Source organism: Priapulus caudatus, unplaced genomic scaffold, assembly GCF_000485595.1.
Source record: "Priapulus caudatus unplaced genomic scaffold, Priapulus_caudatus-5.0.1 Scaffold834, whole genome shotgun sequence".
In the NCBI taxonomy this organism is placed as follows: Eukaryota; Metazoa; Priapulida; class Priapulimorpha; order Priapulimorphida; family Priapulidae; genus Priapulus; species Priapulus caudatus.
The window spans coordinates 66,526-84,574 of NW_014577895.1; the positions used below are offsets into that span (position 1 = coordinate 66,526).

Sequence of the window (18,049 nt, forward strand, 5' to 3'; positions counted from 1 at the left end):
TTGCGATTGGTTTGGCTGTTGCGGCTGCTGTTGGTGGTTTTGGCTGTTGCTGTTCGCGTAGTGGTTGTGGCTGTTGCTGAGGCTGTGCTGTAGTGTGGTGGGTAAGCTGGCTGTGTTGTTGATTGAGTTGCTGTTGCTGCTGCAGTTGTAGGTTGCTGTTGTTGCTGAAGGCAGTTGTATAGAAGTGCTGAAGTTGTTGCTGCAGTTGTAGTTGCTGTGTTGCTGCTGATTAAGGTAAGCCTGGAGTTGCTGTTGTTGCTGCTGTTTGTAGCATCTGCTGCTGCTGCATTGCGTAGGAGAACTGGGACGTGAACTGGGAGCTAAGGATAGAACTGCCACTGGTAGGAAGCCGGTTCGACTAGAGAAGATTCCGCGCCCGACAAGAGGGAGGGTGGGCCTGGGGACGCCAGCAGCCATCATGGGCGGGCCGGAAGATAGAGTAACTGCAAGGGGCCTCAGTGGCTAGCGCCACCGTGGGGTACGAGGAACAAATAAGGGCACAATTAAAAATCTGCAAAAAAAAACCAAAAAATAAAAACGAAGCGATCGTGGGGGAGCGCAGAACTCGCGTCACGGGGTCCGCCTCAACTGCGAGTCGACAAGTGCACCACCTACACTGCTGGCGAGGTTCTGACCAAGCTGCTGCGGGCCCGGCGTCAGCCTGTTGCATGCTGCCAGAGCCGGTGCCACTGGAGAAGCGTGCGGTGATCTGTGAGAAGCGTGACCGGCTTGAACTCACCGTATTCTCTCTGCTGAGGCAGCGATTACGTCCTCGAAAGGCCGCCGGTTGCATTGACGACGGGGTTTCGGCAGGGAGAACACGACGGCAAGCCGGCAGCACCCGTCGCCACAGGCGGCGACGGACGTACAAGGCACCGTAGCTGTGGCAAAACAAAATGGAGCCGGCGCCACGCTCTGGGTAAAACGGGTGCGATGTGGCTGACGGAGACGCCACCTGATGCTGGGGATTACCGGCCGTCTGCGGCGGTGTGGTGGCTGCGCGCGAGGAAAATACAAGAGGCATCAGCAACTTGTCCAACAACGCTCACATCGCCTGGCTCTCCATTGCAAGATGATGTCATCCAGGGAGCGGACTCGAACTTACAGCGAGCGGATCAAGATGGAGCTCAGTAAAAAAACGAACGTCCTAAAAACAAAAACTACATTTTTATCGAAATTGCACAGACAGACACATGCGATAGGTTGCTAGGAAGCGGGGGCGAACACCAGGCGGATACAAAACGCTGTGAACATACAGAAACATCGATGGCGATTTCACAGCGTCACTACCATTGGCAACAGAACGGTGGACGTCTGGGCAGCGGTGCAAAACACGAAGGCTTTCACATCGCACCAGAGGGCGCTACGACGTCAGACAACAGCAAAGCGAACAACATAACACCGTAGTACGTGACATCAACTGCCATCCGAAACCAAGGTGGCGCACAAACGGACACGAGCTATAGCACGACATCACTGCCACCAACAAGGTGGCGACACAACGACATGCGGTATACGTGACCGCCTCGTTGGCCACCACCAAGGTGGCGTCGAACGCAGCCGACGTCCGTGCGCCGCCCAGAGCGTACTTTGTACGACAACTCGTAAGCGCAGCACAACAAATTATGCCACCAACAAACACACATAGCGTCCTGGCGAGTCAGCTAACAGGTAACTGGGGGGTGGCGTAGCGAGCGGTGGCGCGGCGGTGGTGGGGGACGTTGTTCTGTGGCTGTTATCGCGATCGGCCGCTAGTTTCGTGAGCAGTCCAGCGCCGGCCACTCTGGTCCTGAGACGTTGGACGAGTGCTCGGGCGCCGCCGCGGCGCCACCCGACGACCCTGCTCCACCGGATGCGCTGCCCTCGGGCCTGCGCAGAGACAAGCGAACAGTCCCGTCAGAAAAGACAGCGACACAGCCGCTGAAGCATTAACAACGCAACAACTCTCATTCCCGATGGAATTGAGAAAGGATCATCAAACATGCTCGTTATCGCATGTTTACAAAAGATCTAGCGATTACGACGCGAGGGTTTTGCTGGTGTGGCGTCAAAAATATTTTTTGCAATGATCGCAATAATTTGATGAATACAGTTATTTGATTATGATTTAAGCTCTAAAGAGATTTTCATGCTGAAATGCATGTATTCGACGTAGGTTTTGTATAGAATGGTATGCCTAAATATACAAATACAACAATCTAAAAATCGAGGCGCGGTGGAAAATTACTGAGGGTTTCGATGTTTGCTTCTATTGACTCGGTCTCGCTTCAGGGCGGGCAAGTGCCAACTTAACTGAGGTCAGGAACGGACAGCATTCCTAGAACGAACGGAGAACACAACACCACTGGTGCTTTGCGGGCAAATCATCTGAACACATTCCTCACTAGTCAACAAAAGTTCTCCACAAACATCGTCCACGCTTTAACTTTTACTACAGTCAGGCAGCAAAATAATGATGACAGTAATAATAATAATAATAATATTATTAATATTATTTTATATTAATGGATTATTATTATCGACTCATTATTTGATCATTTTACCCTATTTATTATTTCATATATATATTATTATTGATTTGGATTTATTATTAATTCATTTAATCTATGCGGATTTGTATGAATCAGTTATAATGTACTTACAATCACACATGCACGCATCGCCACCACAGACACGCGAATACTACAAACAGGTATTGACTGGCACTGCACGCTAGGATGATGGCAGATCCTTGAAGGCGACGTGGGCGACGCTGTAGATGTCTGTGGCTCCTTCCGGGTCCGCTCCAACGTATAACCTGCGAGAGCGGAAATAATTACGTCAGTTCTTTTAATGTAGCGAGTGATGCAACATGCAGGGGCGAGGCCTGTCCGAACGGGTTGTCGACAACCGGTGGCGTAAACGTAACCTGCGAGCGAAAAAGCCGACACACGCAGCGTCAGTACTGCCGGCGGTTCCGCGTGCAAAAAGTCGCAACGGTTGGTTTTCTCGGTAAATTTCCCGGGAGTCACGCGGAAGTTTTCCCGGGAGTTTGACGGGTTATTTCCACACTTATTCGAAATGGGCCGAGAGACGCGTCCGCCCCCGCCGCAGCGGACAAGGGCGGCGAAGCTTAGCGTTCTGTATCGGCCGAGCGTGCTGTCACCGAGCTAGGGGGGCCGCCCACGCAGACTTACGCGTATGAAGGCGGTGCAGGTCGGGGAGTAGCGCAGTGTCCGGGCACAGGATGAAGCTAGCGTTCTGTATCAGCCAGCAGTGCTGTCAACCGAACGGAAGTCGTAGAGAAACAGAAGCACAAGCTTGTAGAAGCATGGCACCGAGCGCCTGCATGATAGAGAGAGAGATTATTAGTACATACTGTAACATATAGATATACAGTCGATACAGGAGGGAGGGAGGGAAGGAGGGAAGGAGGGAAGGAGGGGAGGGAGAGGAAGAAGCACCGCAGCGTTGTATGAGTGTTGCACCCCGAGCGGCATGCCTGCGATGACGAGAGAGAGATTATATATACATACATTACATATAGAATATAAACATCGATACGTGCAGGAGGAAGGAGGGAGGAGAGGAGGGAGGGGAAGAAGCACAGCTTGTAGAGAAGCATGCACACCGAGCGCAAAGAGCGCCTGCACGACGAGAGAGTAGGAGATTAATATACTATACCATTACTATAAATAATACCTTCGATACAGTGGAGGGAGGAGGGAAGGAGGAGAAGGAAAGGCAGAAGGAGGGAAGGAGGGGAGGGAGGGGAAAGAGCACAGCTTGTTGAGTGTGAACCCTAGCACCTGCATGACGAGAGAGAGAGATTAAATATACATACATGTACATAATAGTACATGTGAAAAATTAAATGTTTTTTCTTTTCCGGGGCTCTTTATTTGCAACCACGCCCCAAGATTCAAAATTTCGGGGCTTACTTTTTCATTTTCCAGGGCTCTTTTCCACTTTCACAGGGCACTCAGACGGAGTTTTTCAGGGCTCAGTTGTCCATCAAATGTAGCACACAGAGCACGTAGCTAATAGCACACTCGCGGGGCGCGCAGCTGACAACACACAAACAACCGTCACATCGCGCACAGCAACGCAACGCGCAGCACGCACGCACAGGCACGCACGACACACACACACACAGCACAGCAGCATCAGCGGCGGTCGCACCACACTACACAGACACAACCGCCACCAGAACACAGACACAAAACAGTCAATATTCAAGACAAAGATATATTCAACAGACTGACAGACTAACATGATAATCACAACTCACAAGTCAGCAACAGCACGAAATAGGCACCTTGAATAGTGAATACGTCACAGGTTCAGCTAAACACAGAACTATTACGGCTAGCCCAAATGTGGAATGTCCCGCCTGTACGAGCTAGGAGGATCGATTGTTTATAACGCGAAGTTCCTTGCGGCTGGGTCCAAGGCCCGCGTAAGGGCTCCTGGAAGCTCAGGGCGTTTGCGAAAACGGCCCGCAGAGGCAACGTTGTGAATTAGCTGTGCAGCATCGACGGGCTGCCGTACGTGCCTGCTGGCAGGGGCGGCATTGATTGAATATAAGGGGGGGGGGGGCACGATTGTTTCAGCGTGGTCATACATGCACTGTACTGAAAATTCTAGAGGGTTGGCATTGCTGGACTAATGAGAGAGCGGCAGCAAAACTCTTTCGGGGAATTGACAAGAAAGCTTACAATCGGGAATGAACACACCGAGTGTGCCGCCAGGCTGAAAAATATACGTGTGAATTTCATTAAGGATATTTCCTATGGATACCGTTCTATATCCTATCGGGTCGTTGTCTACGGGTCTACACGTAGGCACAGCGCCGAGGCACACGCGCCACACACGCACGCGCCGACGCACTGCATGCAGGCACGCACAACAGCAGCGCCCTATTTGCACGCACCGACTGAGCACACGATGCACGCGCGCAGGCACACACGAAAACGACGGCTGGTGCAGCAGGAAGCCAGGACGCCCGCAGCACATCGCGGGGCTGCAAGCTCCCGGCAGCACACAGGCACGCGCCCAGGCGTACTTGCCCGCCCGCACGCAGTCAGTGCGTGCAGGCAGCAGACAGCCATAAGTGTGCGAGCGCCGGCGGGAAGCTAAGGGAGAAGGGACGGGGGGAAGGAGAAGGCAAGAGAGGGATAGCGAAGCCGCGCATGCACGCACGCGCGCAGGCACACACGCAACAACCGCACAGGCACATGCCACGTATATATACGACGGGGGCGGCGAGCGCCGCGGCAGCTTGATATGAAATGCAAATACAGTATCGAGTACACACGATGCCATGCATTTAATGATAAACACTTGCAGCCACAACGACCGAGGAATCTACGCGGCCGCTGGAAACGCGGCTGCCGCTAGCGGCGGCAGAGGCCAGAGGCGAGATCGCCCGCCCATCCTCTCGCCCGCTCCTCCCTTCGTCTGCCCCTCTCCCTCCTCCCCATCATCTCCCCAACACATATCGGATGAGGGAGTGTTTTCTCTATCTAGCCTGTATTTACCGGAGTGTAATGCGGACAGCGGAGACCGCGCGCATTCTTTCACAAAAAAACGTGTCTCTCGCGACTTCGCCTGCGCTTCCCCTCCATTCTACCCCTTCTCTCTTTCGCTCGCTCTATCTCTCTCCCTCCCCCCTCTCTCTCTCTCTCTCTCTCTCTCTCTCTCTCTCTCTCTCTCTCTCTCTCTCTCACTCTCTCTCTCTTTCTCTCTCTCTCGCTTTCTGTGTTCCTTCCTTTCTCTCTATCTATCTATCTCTATTTCTCTCCCCCCCCTGTCTCTTTCTCTCGTTCTCTCTTTCTCTCTTTCACTCCCACCCCCTCCCTCTCTCTCGCACGCTCTCTATCTATTTAGCAATCTATCTATCTATCTATCTACCAGCTGATACATTCCAGTATGTTAACTGCATTGTTCGTAACAGCGCGCCCCACCCTTCGCTCTGTGTTATCGCATCGCGTCACAAAGAGCGCACTCGAGCAGCCACTCTGGTCCGGAGCGAACACTGGCCAGTTGGAATAACTCCGCTGTCGACCTAGCGTTCTATTCGCTACAGTCATACGCCACGACCAGGCGACCAGACCAGTAGTCTAATTCCAATTTAATCCTATCGTAGCAAATAAGCGTGCGTGCGTACGTGCGTGCGTGCGTGCACGGAAATGGTCAAACCTTCCGTCGGGCTCGCAACGGTAGATTTAGCATTGCATGCAAGCCTATAGGTGTTGTTGGCGTGCGGACGCGCGCCCGCAACATATGAAGCGTTACTAGGTGGTGAGGGTGCCCCAGTGCGGGGGCACTCGCTCTGTTCGGTTGTGTGTGTGTGTGTGCGTGCGTGCGTGCGCGCGTCTGCGCGCGTGCGTGCGTGTGTATCTGCATGTGCATACGTAGCCCGAGGGGGTTATTTAATTACTAGAAATTCACGAATTGTGAGCAGTGCATGTGAGCGACGAATACTATATAGGTATATAAATATATATATAAACGACTCCGTTCGGTGACAGCACGCTGGCGATACAGAACGCTAGCTTCACCGTGCCGGACAACTCGCGCTACTCCCCCGACCTGCACCGCCTCATACGTAAGTACTGCGTGGCGGCGCCCCCTAGCGGTGACAGCACGCTGGCGATACAGAACGCTAACTTCGCCGCCCGTCCGCTGCGGGGTCTCGGCATTTCGGAATAAGTGTGGAAATAACCCGGAAAACTCCCGGAAAACTTCCGGTGAACTCCCGGGAAATTTACGAGAAAACCAACGTGCGACTTTTGCACGCGAACCGCGGCAGCTACTGACGCGCGTGTCGTCGGCTTTTCCGCTCGCAGGTTACGTTTACGCACGTTGTCGACAACCCTCGGACAGCGCCTCGCCCCTGATTTGCATCACTCGTAATTAAAAGTGACGTAATTAATTCCGCTCGCAGGTTATACGTTGGAGCCGGACCCGGAACGGAGACCAGACATCTACCAGGTCGCCCACGTCGCCTTCAAGATCGCATATCCTAGCGTGCAGTGCCCAGTCAATAACCTGTTTGTGAGTATTACGCGTGTCTGTGTGCATGCGTGCATGTGTGATTGTAAGTACATTATAACTGATTCATACAAACCGCATAGATAAATGAATTAATAATAAATAACATAATAATAATATATAATGAATAATAAATAGGTAAAATGATAAATAATGATATAATAATAATATTAATATAATAATAATATTAATAAATATTATTATTATTATTATACTGTCATCATTATTTTGCTGCCATGACTGTAGTAGTAAGCGTGGACGATGTTTGTGGAGAACCTTTGTTGATCTACGTGAGGAATGTTAGAATTGCCGCAAGCACAGTGTTGTGTTCTCCGTCGTTCTAGAATGTGTCCGTTCCTGACCTCAGTAAGTTGGCACTGCCGCTGAGCGAGACCGAGTCAAGAAAGCAAACATCGAAAGCCCTCAGGTAATTCCACCGCGCCTCGATTTTTATTTTTAATGGTATATTTAGGCAACCATCTATACAAACCACCGTCGAAATAACATGCAATTTAGCATGAAAATCTCTTTAGAAGCTTAAATCATAATCAAATAATGTAATTCATCAAATTTATGCGATCATTGCAAAAAAATATTTTTGACGCCACAGCAAACCCGCGTGTTAATCGCTAATCTTGTAACATGCGATAACGAGCATGTTGATGATTCCATTCTCAATTCCATGGGAATGAGAGTTTGCGTTGTTAATGCTTCCAGCGGCTGTTCGCTTGTCCTTTCTGACGGCTGTTCGCTTGTCTCGCGCAGGCCGACAGCGATCCAGGTGGAGCAGGGTACGTCGGTGGCGCCGCGGCGGCGCCCGAAGGCGTCTCAGGCGAACCAGGGCGGCGCTGGACTGCTCACGAAACTAGCGGCGATCGCCGGTAAACAGCCACAGAACAACGTCACCCCCACCACCGCCGCCACCGTCGCTACCGCCACCCCCCAGTTACCTGTTAGTGACTCGCCAGGTGTGTGTTTGTTCGTGCATTTGTGTGCGCTTACGAGTTTCGTCTTACAAGTACGCTCTGGGCGGCGCGGGACGTCGGGCGTTCGACGCCACCTGGTGGTGGCAACGAGGTCACGTATAGCGCATGTCGTTTGTGTCGCCACCTTGTGGTGGCAGTGATGTCGTGTATAGCTCGTGTCGTTTGTGCCGCCACCTGGTGGTGGCAGTGATGTCACGTATAGCGTGTGATGTTTGCGTTGTCTGCGTCGTAGCGCCCTCTGGTGCCGATGTGAAAGCCTCGTGTTTGGCACGCTGCCAGAACGTCACCGTCTGTTGCCACATGTGCTAGTGATGTGAACGCCACGATGTTTCTGTATGTTCACCAGCGTTTGATCCGCGTGTTCGCCCGCTTTCCTAGCAACCTATCGCTGTGTCGTCCGTGCAATTTCGATAAAAATTAAGTTTTTGTTTTAAGGACGTTCGTTTTTTTACGAGCTCCATCTTGATCGCTCGCTGTAAGTTCGATCCGCCCTGATGACATCATCTTGCAAGGAGAGCCAGGGCGAGTGAGCGTTGTTGGACAGTGCTGATGCTCTTGTGTTTTCTCGCGCGCAGCCACCACACCGCCGCAGACGGCCGAATCCCCAGATCAGGTGGTCTCCGTCAGCCAATCGCCCGTCACCCCGAGCGTGGCGCCGGCTCCATTTGTTGCCACAGCGACGGTGCCTACGTCCGTCGCTGTGGCGACGGTGCTGCCGGTTGCCGTGGCGAAACCCGTCGTCATGACGGCGGAGGAGTACATCGCTGCTCAGCAGAGAGAATACGAGGAGTTCAAGCGGCAGCTACAGAACGTCCAGCAGGTGGCAGCACAGCAACAGCTGACGCCGGAGCAGCGGCAGAACCTCGCCCAGCAGGTAGGTGGTGCCACTTGTCGGCAGAGCGGCGTGACGAGAGTTGGGCCCCACGATCGTTGTCTTATTTTTTGGTTTTTTTTTGCAGATTTTTATTTGTTGCTTATTTGTTCCTGTAGGTGGCAGCACTGAGGGCAGCTCATGCGGCCGCCCAGGAGGCGCTGGCGTCCCAGGCGATGGCGGCTCAGGAGATTCTTAATGCTCAGACGGACCAAGTGGCAGTTCAACCTAGCTCCCAGTTCACTCACGAGCAGCAGCAGCAGATGCTACAACAGCAGCAACAACAGCAACTCCAGCTACAACAGCAGCAACAACAGCAACTACAACTGCAGCAACAACAGCAACTACAACTGCAGCAACAACAGCAACTACAACTGCAGCAACAACAACAACAACAGCAGCTACAACTACAGCAACAGCAGCAACAGCCACAACCACTACAGCAGCAACAGCAACAGCCAAAACCACAACAGCAGCCGCAACAGCAACAATCGCAACCACAACAACAGCAGCAGCAGCAACCACAACAGCAACAGCAACTACAACTACAACTACAGCAGCAACAACAACAACCGCAACCGCAACCACAGCAACAGCAGCAGCTACAGCAGCAACAGCAGCAACAGCAGCAGCAGATACAACTGCAACAGCAGCAACAGCTACAATTACAGATGAAGTTACAGCAGCAGCAACATCTACAACAACAGCAACAGCAGCAGCAACAACAACAACAACAACAACAACAGCAGCAGCAGCAGTAACAGCAGCATTAACAACAATAGCAGCAGCAACAACAACAACAACAACAACAGCAGCAGCAGCAGCCGGTCGTACTGATGCGCCAGGCCGCCGCGCCTCAGCCAGACACCACTCCCGCCGCCTCCGCGCCGATCCAGGAGGTGGCAGCACCGCAGCGCGCGGGGCCGCTGACGCCGGCGCAGGCGATGTACGTCGCGTCGAACTTTGCGAGCGACGCTCAGACGGCTCAGCGGCTCGCGCAGCGTCTGTTCACCGATCCCGAGCTCGCCCTCCGCTACCTCACCGCGATCCAGCAGAGGGCGCTAGCAGCCAATCAGCAGGAGCAGCTGGCCGTGCCGGTAACGTAGATTTGTTCGCTCGATTGTAGATTTGTCGCGTGATTTGTCAGAGAACAATTGGTTTTTATTATATCTATAATTATAATTATGGTTATGGTTAGAACTAGTTATATATATAGTATGTATATAATTTTAGCTATAATTATATATGTAATTAGCACTATAATTATATATGTAATTAGCACTATAATTATTTATTATATTACTAATTATTATACTATTACTACTATTACTATTATATACTATATTTATTTATATGATTAAAATTATACTTGTGTATATATCGTATGTTTTTGCCTCTAACATGTCGAATATAGCAGATGAGAAATTTCCCAATGCTTCTAGAGACGAGAAATCTGCATGTATCATGCTGCCACATGTGAAAGAAACTTGCGGTGAAGCTTCTATAGGCGCCCTCTGTTATTGTTTTACAGCAGGAGTCGCGTGTGGCCGAGGGCATTCTCTGTGACCTGTCCCCCGACCTGATACGCATGGATCCGTCACCTGTCGTAGAAGGTAGGCGAACGATCGTTGTTCTGCTCTCCCTTATATCTCTCTGTTTTTCTCTATCTCTCTCTATCTCACTCACTTTCTCCGTCTTTCCCTGCCTTCCTCGCTCTCTCTCTCTACCTCCCCCTTCTCTCTCTCCCCCCCCCCCTCTCTCTCCCCCCCCCCTCTCTCTCTCTCTCTCTCCCTCTCTTGCTCTGCCTCCCTGCCTCTCCACCTCCCTCCTCCCTTTCTCTCCACCTCCCTCCTCCTTTTCTCTCTCACTCCTATTTGTCTATCTCTTTCTTCTAAACACGGTATTAAAAATAACGCGTGATGAATTTTAACAAACGACGTATCTTAATCTCTCAACGTCTCGGCATCTGACGTCTCAACCCTCTCAACGTCTCGGCGACTCACGTCTCAACTCTCTATGTGTCTCGGCATCTCACGTCTCGACTCTCTCTCTAGTGAAGCCCTTCTCGGAGGAGCTGCTGTCGCTCGCTAGTCAGAAGGGAGTCAACATTCCGGAGTTCGATCCGCGCAAGGAGGATCCACCGCCGCAGCCGCAGCCACCGTCGTCGAGGTAAGCTCACTAGGGGGCGCCGTCCATGAATCCATTCATCCGTCCAGGGATCCATCCATCCATCCATTGATCCATGCATCCATTCATCCGTCCAGGGATCCATCCATCCGTCCGTCCGTCCGTCCGTCCGTCCGTCCGTCCGTCCGTTCGTCCATCCATCCATCCATCCATCCATCCATCCATCCATCCATCCATGCATCCATTCATCCGTCCATGCATCCATCCATGCATGCATGCATGCATGCATCCATCCATGCATCCATCTATCTAGTATGTATAAATAATTATATATATATGTATAAATGTCACATTCTAATATTCTCCAGACAGTAAGTGCATCAATGGTATCGGTAACGGTCGGTTTAAATTGCAAATAATAATTATAAAATGTAATTTCTATTTGTATTTTATAATCTACGTTGCCTCTCCGCGCGTCTAGATTCAGCGACGACTTCAGCGCAGCGACGGTGGCCGCGGGGGCGCCACCGTCGGGCGTCGTCGCGCAGTCGCAAGCGCAGCCGCCGCAGCGGCAGAAGCACCTCTCAGCGACATCTGTGATATCTGGATTCAGCGACGATTTCAGTATGAATGCACAGGCCAGGTACGGGGGAGAGGGTGGGGACGGGAGGGGGAGAGAGGGGAGCAACCCTGGGGGGGGGGCTTCTTCTTCCTCCTTCCTTTTTTCTTCCTTTCGCTGCCTTTTTTGGAGTCTTTTCTGAGCATGCCGTGCGTGCATCACTTGGCTTTACTAGCCAATCAGGGCTTTGATAGGAGTTCTAAGAGACGATGCGATACGTGGCACAACAAGGTTGTCAGTTTGCATTAAAGGGTCCTCGGCGTGCACGCGCGAGAGAACTGCTGTTGGGAGTTTCCCGCTCCCTTGTGTACAAGTTTGACTGTAGCAGGTCAGGTCGTGGACCACGACGTATTCATTATTACAGTGTAGGTCCGTAGGAGGATGAAGGATCTGCTCTAATCACTTGACATACACACACATGTATATATATATGTATATGTATTTATATATATGTATATATGCACACACATTGTCCACATGCCTCAGCATGGTGTCATATTTCATTGCAGTGGTGGCGCCACCGTCGACCCGGCTGAACCAGCGATCGGCGAGCCCGTTGCCGCGGCGACCGCGCCGCGCGAGAAGCCGCAGATCGCGCCCAAACCAAAGTCGCTGCTAGGGGGCACTGCCGTGCACGCCGCGGTGGCGTGCGCGGAGGAGCAGCCCCTCGTGGCGGTTACGCCGCCGGATTCGCCACCTGGTGGCAAGACGCACAGACGCAACCAGAGCGACACGGCGGCGCTGCTGGGCGAGGCGGGCAAGAGCAAGAGCGCATTCAGGTAGGTGGCACCACGTCTGCTAGTTCGGCGGCGGACTTTGCTCGTATGTCTGTCCAGCTGTACGTTGGAGTGTATAGAGTGACAATACGAGTAGATGGATGATGACAGCTCCTCCGCAGAGGCTTATGGTATCCATATATACCATATATCTTACGTCAATGGATGATGACAAACGGGTGCCTGCCTCCTCCGCAGAGGCTTTGTCAGCAGGGTGACGCCGTAAGATACCGGTGCTGCAACAAGTGTCAAACGTACCGGTGTCATCGAACTAACGTACCAGTGTCACCAGACTAACGTACCAGTGTCACCAGACTAACGTACCAGTGTCACCAGACTAACGTACCAGTGTCACCATGCTAACGTACCAGTGTCATCAAACTAATGTACTGCTGTCACCAAACTAATGTACTTGTGTCACCACACTATGTAACATACAAGTGTCATCGAACTAACGTACCAGTGTCACCAAACTAACGTACAAGTGTCACCACACTAACGTACCAGTGTCATCACACTGTCTAACGTACCAGTGTCATCACGCTGTCTAACATACAAGTGTCATCAAACTAATGTACTGATGTCACCAATCTAACGTACAAGTGTCACCACGCTATCTAACACACCAGTGTCCTTCTCCTCCTCCTCCTCTCTTCGCAGAGCCTACAACAGTGACATGCTGGCGCCGTGCGACCCCTCTGCCTCCTCCGCCGTCACCGTGACGACCAAGGCCAAGTCGGCGTCTGCGTCGCCGGCGACGTCTCCGCATGCCTCGCCGCAGCGCGCTCTCTCCGCGGACGTTATCGAATGGAATCCGTTCCAGGAAGCGGACAACTTCGGAGAGCTGAACGAGGACGTGATCTTCGGCACGGAGTTCGACCGCATTCGCCGCGGCTCGACGAGCAGTGAGTGGCGCCCTCTGTGTTTGTCGTGTGCTCTCTTCCTGTCTATCTCTCTCTGTCTTCTCTGCCTCTTTCTCTCTCTATTTCTCTCTCTCTCTCTCTCTCTCTGTCTCTTTCTCTCTCGCCTTCTTCTTGTCTCTTTCTCCTAGCTTTCTCAGTCTTAGTGGCTCTCGCTCTCGATCTCTCTCTCTCATTCTTTCTCTTCTATCGTTTTTTTTTCTCTCTCTCTCTCTCTCTCTTTCTCTCTCTTTTTTTCTCTCTTTTTTTTCTCTCTCTCTCTCTCTCTCTTTCTCTCTCTCTCTCTCTCTCTCTCTCTCTTTCTCTCTCTCTCCCTGTCTCTCTCTTTCTCACTCGCTTGCACTCTCTCAATCCAGATACTATCATTATATATACGTATATGTAGATGGATAGATAGATAGATGAGTCCACATATAGTAGAGTCGTGCTGCCATTGTGTTTCAGGCACATCCAACGTGAAGAGCAGGGAGAGCCTGATCATGAACGATGAGCCCTCGGCCGGCGATCCATTCATTGGCGCCCCCTTTCTGAAGAAAGGTGAGCGTGACGTCGTGTTATCCAGTCATCATGGTCTAGCATTTAGTCCACGTCCTTGGGCTATGCGGCACACGCACACGCGCACTACATGTACATGCATGGACATACGTTTGTTTAACAATACCTTTAATATAATAATAGGTAATATTAGCTCTTGATATACATACATATATATATACATGTCAACAGATGTATGTATTATACACATGTATGTTTCTATCTACTTGTAGATTGCATATTATATGTAGATCTATCTGTACGCGGATGTGGTGGTCAGGCCCCTCTCAATCTTGCGTGTTCCTTCAAGCGTGTTCCCTCTCCTTCCTCTATCATTGTCTATGTATCCGTATCCTCCACGCCATCAGTGTTTCTCATCCGCTGCATCTCTTGCTGTTTCAGGTCTGCGCTCGGGCAGGGGCAGCAGCGGGGGTAGCAGCGACTACCAGCAGAGTGCGCTGTCGGCGGGCAGCTCGCGATCCGTGTCGTCGAGCGAAGGTAAAATCGTCACGTGCGTCACGCGCCTCTGAGCCAGAATCCTCTGCCAGGGGGCACTGCGGTCTGAAGTCGCGTCGGGGGCTGACGGAAGATCACTCGCTGGTCGCGATGGCGGACGCTCGTGTAAAAAAAACGCACGCTTGATTCTTTTCGAACTGAAGGGAGGTTTTTAATCGGAACACACAGAAATGATCGTTGAAATTGATTGGAGGGCACTCGCGTAAAATGGACTTCGAATCTTTTTAACGTAATTGCGTATAAAACGGAGAGAATTTTGTTAACCAACCAGAGGTGGGGTGAGATGGCGATAAAATCATGTTAAAGAAATGTTTTGTCAAAGGGGAGTCTTGATGAATAAATCTTGCCGCACAGACTCGGAGATCAGAGATCATGTAAATTCTAAAATGTTAGTGACATTTTTTGTGTGAAATAGAGACGGGAGGATGTGGAACGAGCGGGCGGGCGGGCGGGGGGGGGGGGGGGGGGGGTGGCTGCGGATGTAGAAGCACCATGGCGCGTGCCATCACGCCGCTTCACGACTCACATTTTTTAAGAACAATCTAATCATTTGTGTTATCCTCGCATGCTTTCCAATCACCGGTGTGCGCAGAGATCGGTTCTTCTAATACCTGGCACGCGCAGAGATGTTTTTCTAATACCCGGCACGTGTAGACCGGTTTTTCTAACACCCAGCACGCATAACGATCGGTTCTTTTAAAATACCCAGCACGCGCCGACAGTCTGTGTTTCGCTAACATAGTGCTGCTACTTGTCTGTGCCCCCTTCTCTCCCTGTCTCTCTCTCTCTCTCTCTCTCGCGCTCGCTCAGTCTCTGGTTTACTGTGGCCGTTTCTTCGGTCTTCTTCCTTCGTCGTCGTCATGTCGGTTCTTACTAACTGTCCTATTCTTTCTTTTAATGCTTACGGCGTTAGCACGGCCCGGTGCGCGGCAGAGCTCGGGTGACGATAGTAAGTTAAGTACACTTTACGCTGCTACCCGTGGGTGACTCCCCCCATCGACGCGGACACGGCTCGCGTCGCGCCCGGCGGGGCGGCAGGGGGCGCCACCCCTCGCGTTCTCGCGCGCGGCAGGGGGCGCCACTCCTCGCGTTCTCGCGCGTGATGGGTCGCGTGGTCGATTGTCCTGCCCCTCGCTGCGCCTCCCCCCTCCGCTCGCCGGAGTGGAGGCGCCCGTCGCCGTGGCGACGAGCGTGCGGAGAATTTTCGGGCCCTGCGGCGGCTCTGTGGGCGACGGGCGAGTAATGTCGGGACAATCCACCAGGTGGCCGATCGTAGAGCGTGGCGGTAGAGGTTGAGCACATTGTTTAGTTTTTTTTTGGTTTTCTGTTGATTTGGTTTATTTGGTAGTGATTTAATCGTGTGTTGCTGCTTGATATATATATGTGCACAATCTATGTAAATGTGTGGGTATATGTGTATATATATATATATACATTCACGTTAGTATGTTGTTATTAAACTTGAACTTACAAGTGATTTGCTTATCAAAGATGTATGAAATACGTTAACTGGCTTTAACTAGTTTAAAGTGATTACTTTGTTTAGGATAAAGTGTCAAACACGATACAACGCTGTGTCTGCCTGTTGTGTAGTTGTAGTAGTAAGTGAAATAGCTCTCTTTTGTCATTTAATCGCATGATAATCAATCACTTAAATCTGAACGCCTTTGCGTTCCGATTTTTCGAGTGTAGGCCGAGGTTAACGTTAACTCGGTAAGAATTGAAGAAAACCGAAATGTTTTTTTCTCGCGTTTTTATCTGAGACAATCATGCTGACGTCATAGCAACGACAAGTTCCCCAATTAGTCAAAATGTCTAAGTCGTAACCGCGTGAGTCGCTCGGCTAGACATTTACATCTTTTAACTGTTGCTTTTTTGTTTGTTTGTTCTTTTTTTTATCATATTTTTTATCGGAATTCTCGCGTGAGTTTTTGGTGATGCCACACCACCGAGCCGGGTGTCGCTTGTTTTATGCATTTCTCTCCCACTGTTGTCTTGCACCGTTATGCACCGTGTCACACGTGTGTGTGTGCTTGCGTGCGTACATGTGTACATAAGTGCAGGCGTGCATGCTTATGTGTATGTAAGTGCTTACATGTACATGGACATGTAAGCACTTACATACACATGTAAGCACTTACATACTATGTAAGTGCTTACATGTGTATGTAAGTGCTTACATGTCCATGTACATGTGTATGTAAGTGCTTACATATCTATGTACATGTGTATGTAAGTGCTTACATGTCCATGTACATGTGTATGTAAGTGCTTACATGTCCATGTACATGTGTATGTAAGTGCTTACATGTCCATGTACATGTGTATGTACGTGCGTGCGTGCGTGCGTGCGTGTGTACGTTAGTGCGTGCGTGCGTGTGTAGAAGCTCGGGGGCGTAGTGTACAGTGACGTCATCTCGTGCGACATCGTTGATTGTAGTCATCGTGATTGCGGTGCGCCTTTAGCCGAGAGTCCTCGCGAGTGTGTACTCTACGCAATAAATAAAAACTCGTGTCATTCTTGTCGAAAACGGACGTATCGTCTTCGTTTTTCATTTTTCGGATTGGATTTCGCGGAAGTTTTTACGAAACGAAACCGTGGTTCGACGCGGAGTTTACTCGTGCTGAGCTGCTAGCCTTTCACTCGTTATCTCGCGCCGGCGTTCTCTCGTCTGCTCGGAACTACTTTTTCTGGTGGAAGGTCTTTCGGTGGTTTGTCGTTCGTCCCGCGCTCGTTAGTTCCCCGACTCGCCACGAGATGCCGCTGCCGTCATAGTAAAAGACGTTCTTCTGTTTTAGGTGAGGAAGGTGGCGCCACCGGCGACGACTCGGGAGACGATCTCGACCGTGACTCTGCTCGAGGAAGAGGAGGAGGAGGAGGAGGAGGCGGCGGCGGAGGAGGAGGTGGACACCTCTCCCCCGCTGATCGACATCTAGACTTCGACAGCGCCCCCTACCAGGCAACGCCGATGTCCGACCGCTCGATGTACGTGAAGTTCCCAGAGTCGCTGCCGCCAGAGGGCGCCGACGTGCGGCTCGGCGCACGATTCGAGAATCGCCCGATCATCGCCGACCAGGACGCGTCAGGAAACTCGAGCGACTCGCCAGAAGAGGGCGCCGCCTTCCGGTCGCCGGGGGTGACGGCGGACGCGGACGGCGGCGGCGGCGGCGAGACTCACTTCCTTCCGTTCATCAGTGCGCGATTGCCGAAGAGCAAGAGCATGCCAGATGGCGCCACGTACGCGGCGCTCGGCGCCGAGCCACTTCTCGCAGATGCCGACGCGTCGGACGACGACGGCCACCAGGGGGCGCGGCCTGCCGAGGCCGCCACCGTCGTCCGTCATGGCGTCTTCGGCGCCATCTTTCCGAAGAGCAGCTCGACGATCGGTATCGTTGCCGCGACGACGCCACCTCCGCCGCCGACCGACGACATCTTTGGTGCTGCCCCCTTCAGGCGAAAGACGGCGAGTCTTCAGCGTGGGCGGCGCTCCGCCGACGACCCGTTCGCCGGAGCTCCGTTCCGCGGAACAAGCGGCGCCGCGAAGGGAAGGCCGCCACCACGCAACAACGTTGTCGCCGCGTCGCCGCCACTGCGCCGCACGCCACCGCTCAGCATGATGGCGCCACCAGAGTTCCGCACGCGCGTCGCCGCGACGACCCCGCCC

At 52.0% G+C, this 18,049-nt stretch overlaps 1 protein-coding gene across 1 annotated transcript in view; it reads left to right on the plus strand.

Annotated features, from left to right (window-relative positions):
* LOC106813843 (AP2-associated protein kinase 1-like) overlaps nucleotides 1–18,049 on the plus strand; it is a 32,518-nt gene that overhangs the window by 9,194 nt on the left and 5,275 nt on the right. The window contains exons 11-25 of the mRNA XM_014818073.1: nucleotides 6,493–6,589; nucleotides 6,929–7,038; nucleotides 7,380–7,462; nucleotides 7,801–8,003; nucleotides 8,597–8,895; nucleotides 9,012–9,206; nucleotides 9,789–9,989; nucleotides 10,424–10,505; nucleotides 10,947–11,061; nucleotides 11,501–11,662; nucleotides 12,148–12,417; nucleotides 13,075–13,319; nucleotides 13,779–13,871; nucleotides 14,271–14,366; nucleotides 17,184–18,020. Of these exons, the coding sequence (XP_014673559.1) occupies nucleotides 6,493–6,589; nucleotides 6,929–7,038; nucleotides 7,380–7,462; nucleotides 7,801–8,003; nucleotides 8,597–8,895; nucleotides 9,012–9,206; nucleotides 9,789–9,989; nucleotides 10,424–10,505; nucleotides 10,947–11,061; nucleotides 11,501–11,662; nucleotides 12,148–12,417; nucleotides 13,075–13,319; nucleotides 13,779–13,871; nucleotides 14,271–14,366; nucleotides 17,184–18,020 (3,088 nt within the window). The remainder of the gene's footprint in view (nucleotides 1–6,492; nucleotides 6,590–6,928; nucleotides 7,039–7,379; nucleotides 7,463–7,800; nucleotides 8,004–8,596; nucleotides 8,896–9,011; nucleotides 9,207–9,788; nucleotides 9,990–10,423; nucleotides 10,506–10,946; nucleotides 11,062–11,500; nucleotides 11,663–12,147; nucleotides 12,418–13,074; nucleotides 13,320–13,778; nucleotides 13,872–14,270; nucleotides 14,367–17,183; nucleotides 18,021–18,049) is intronic.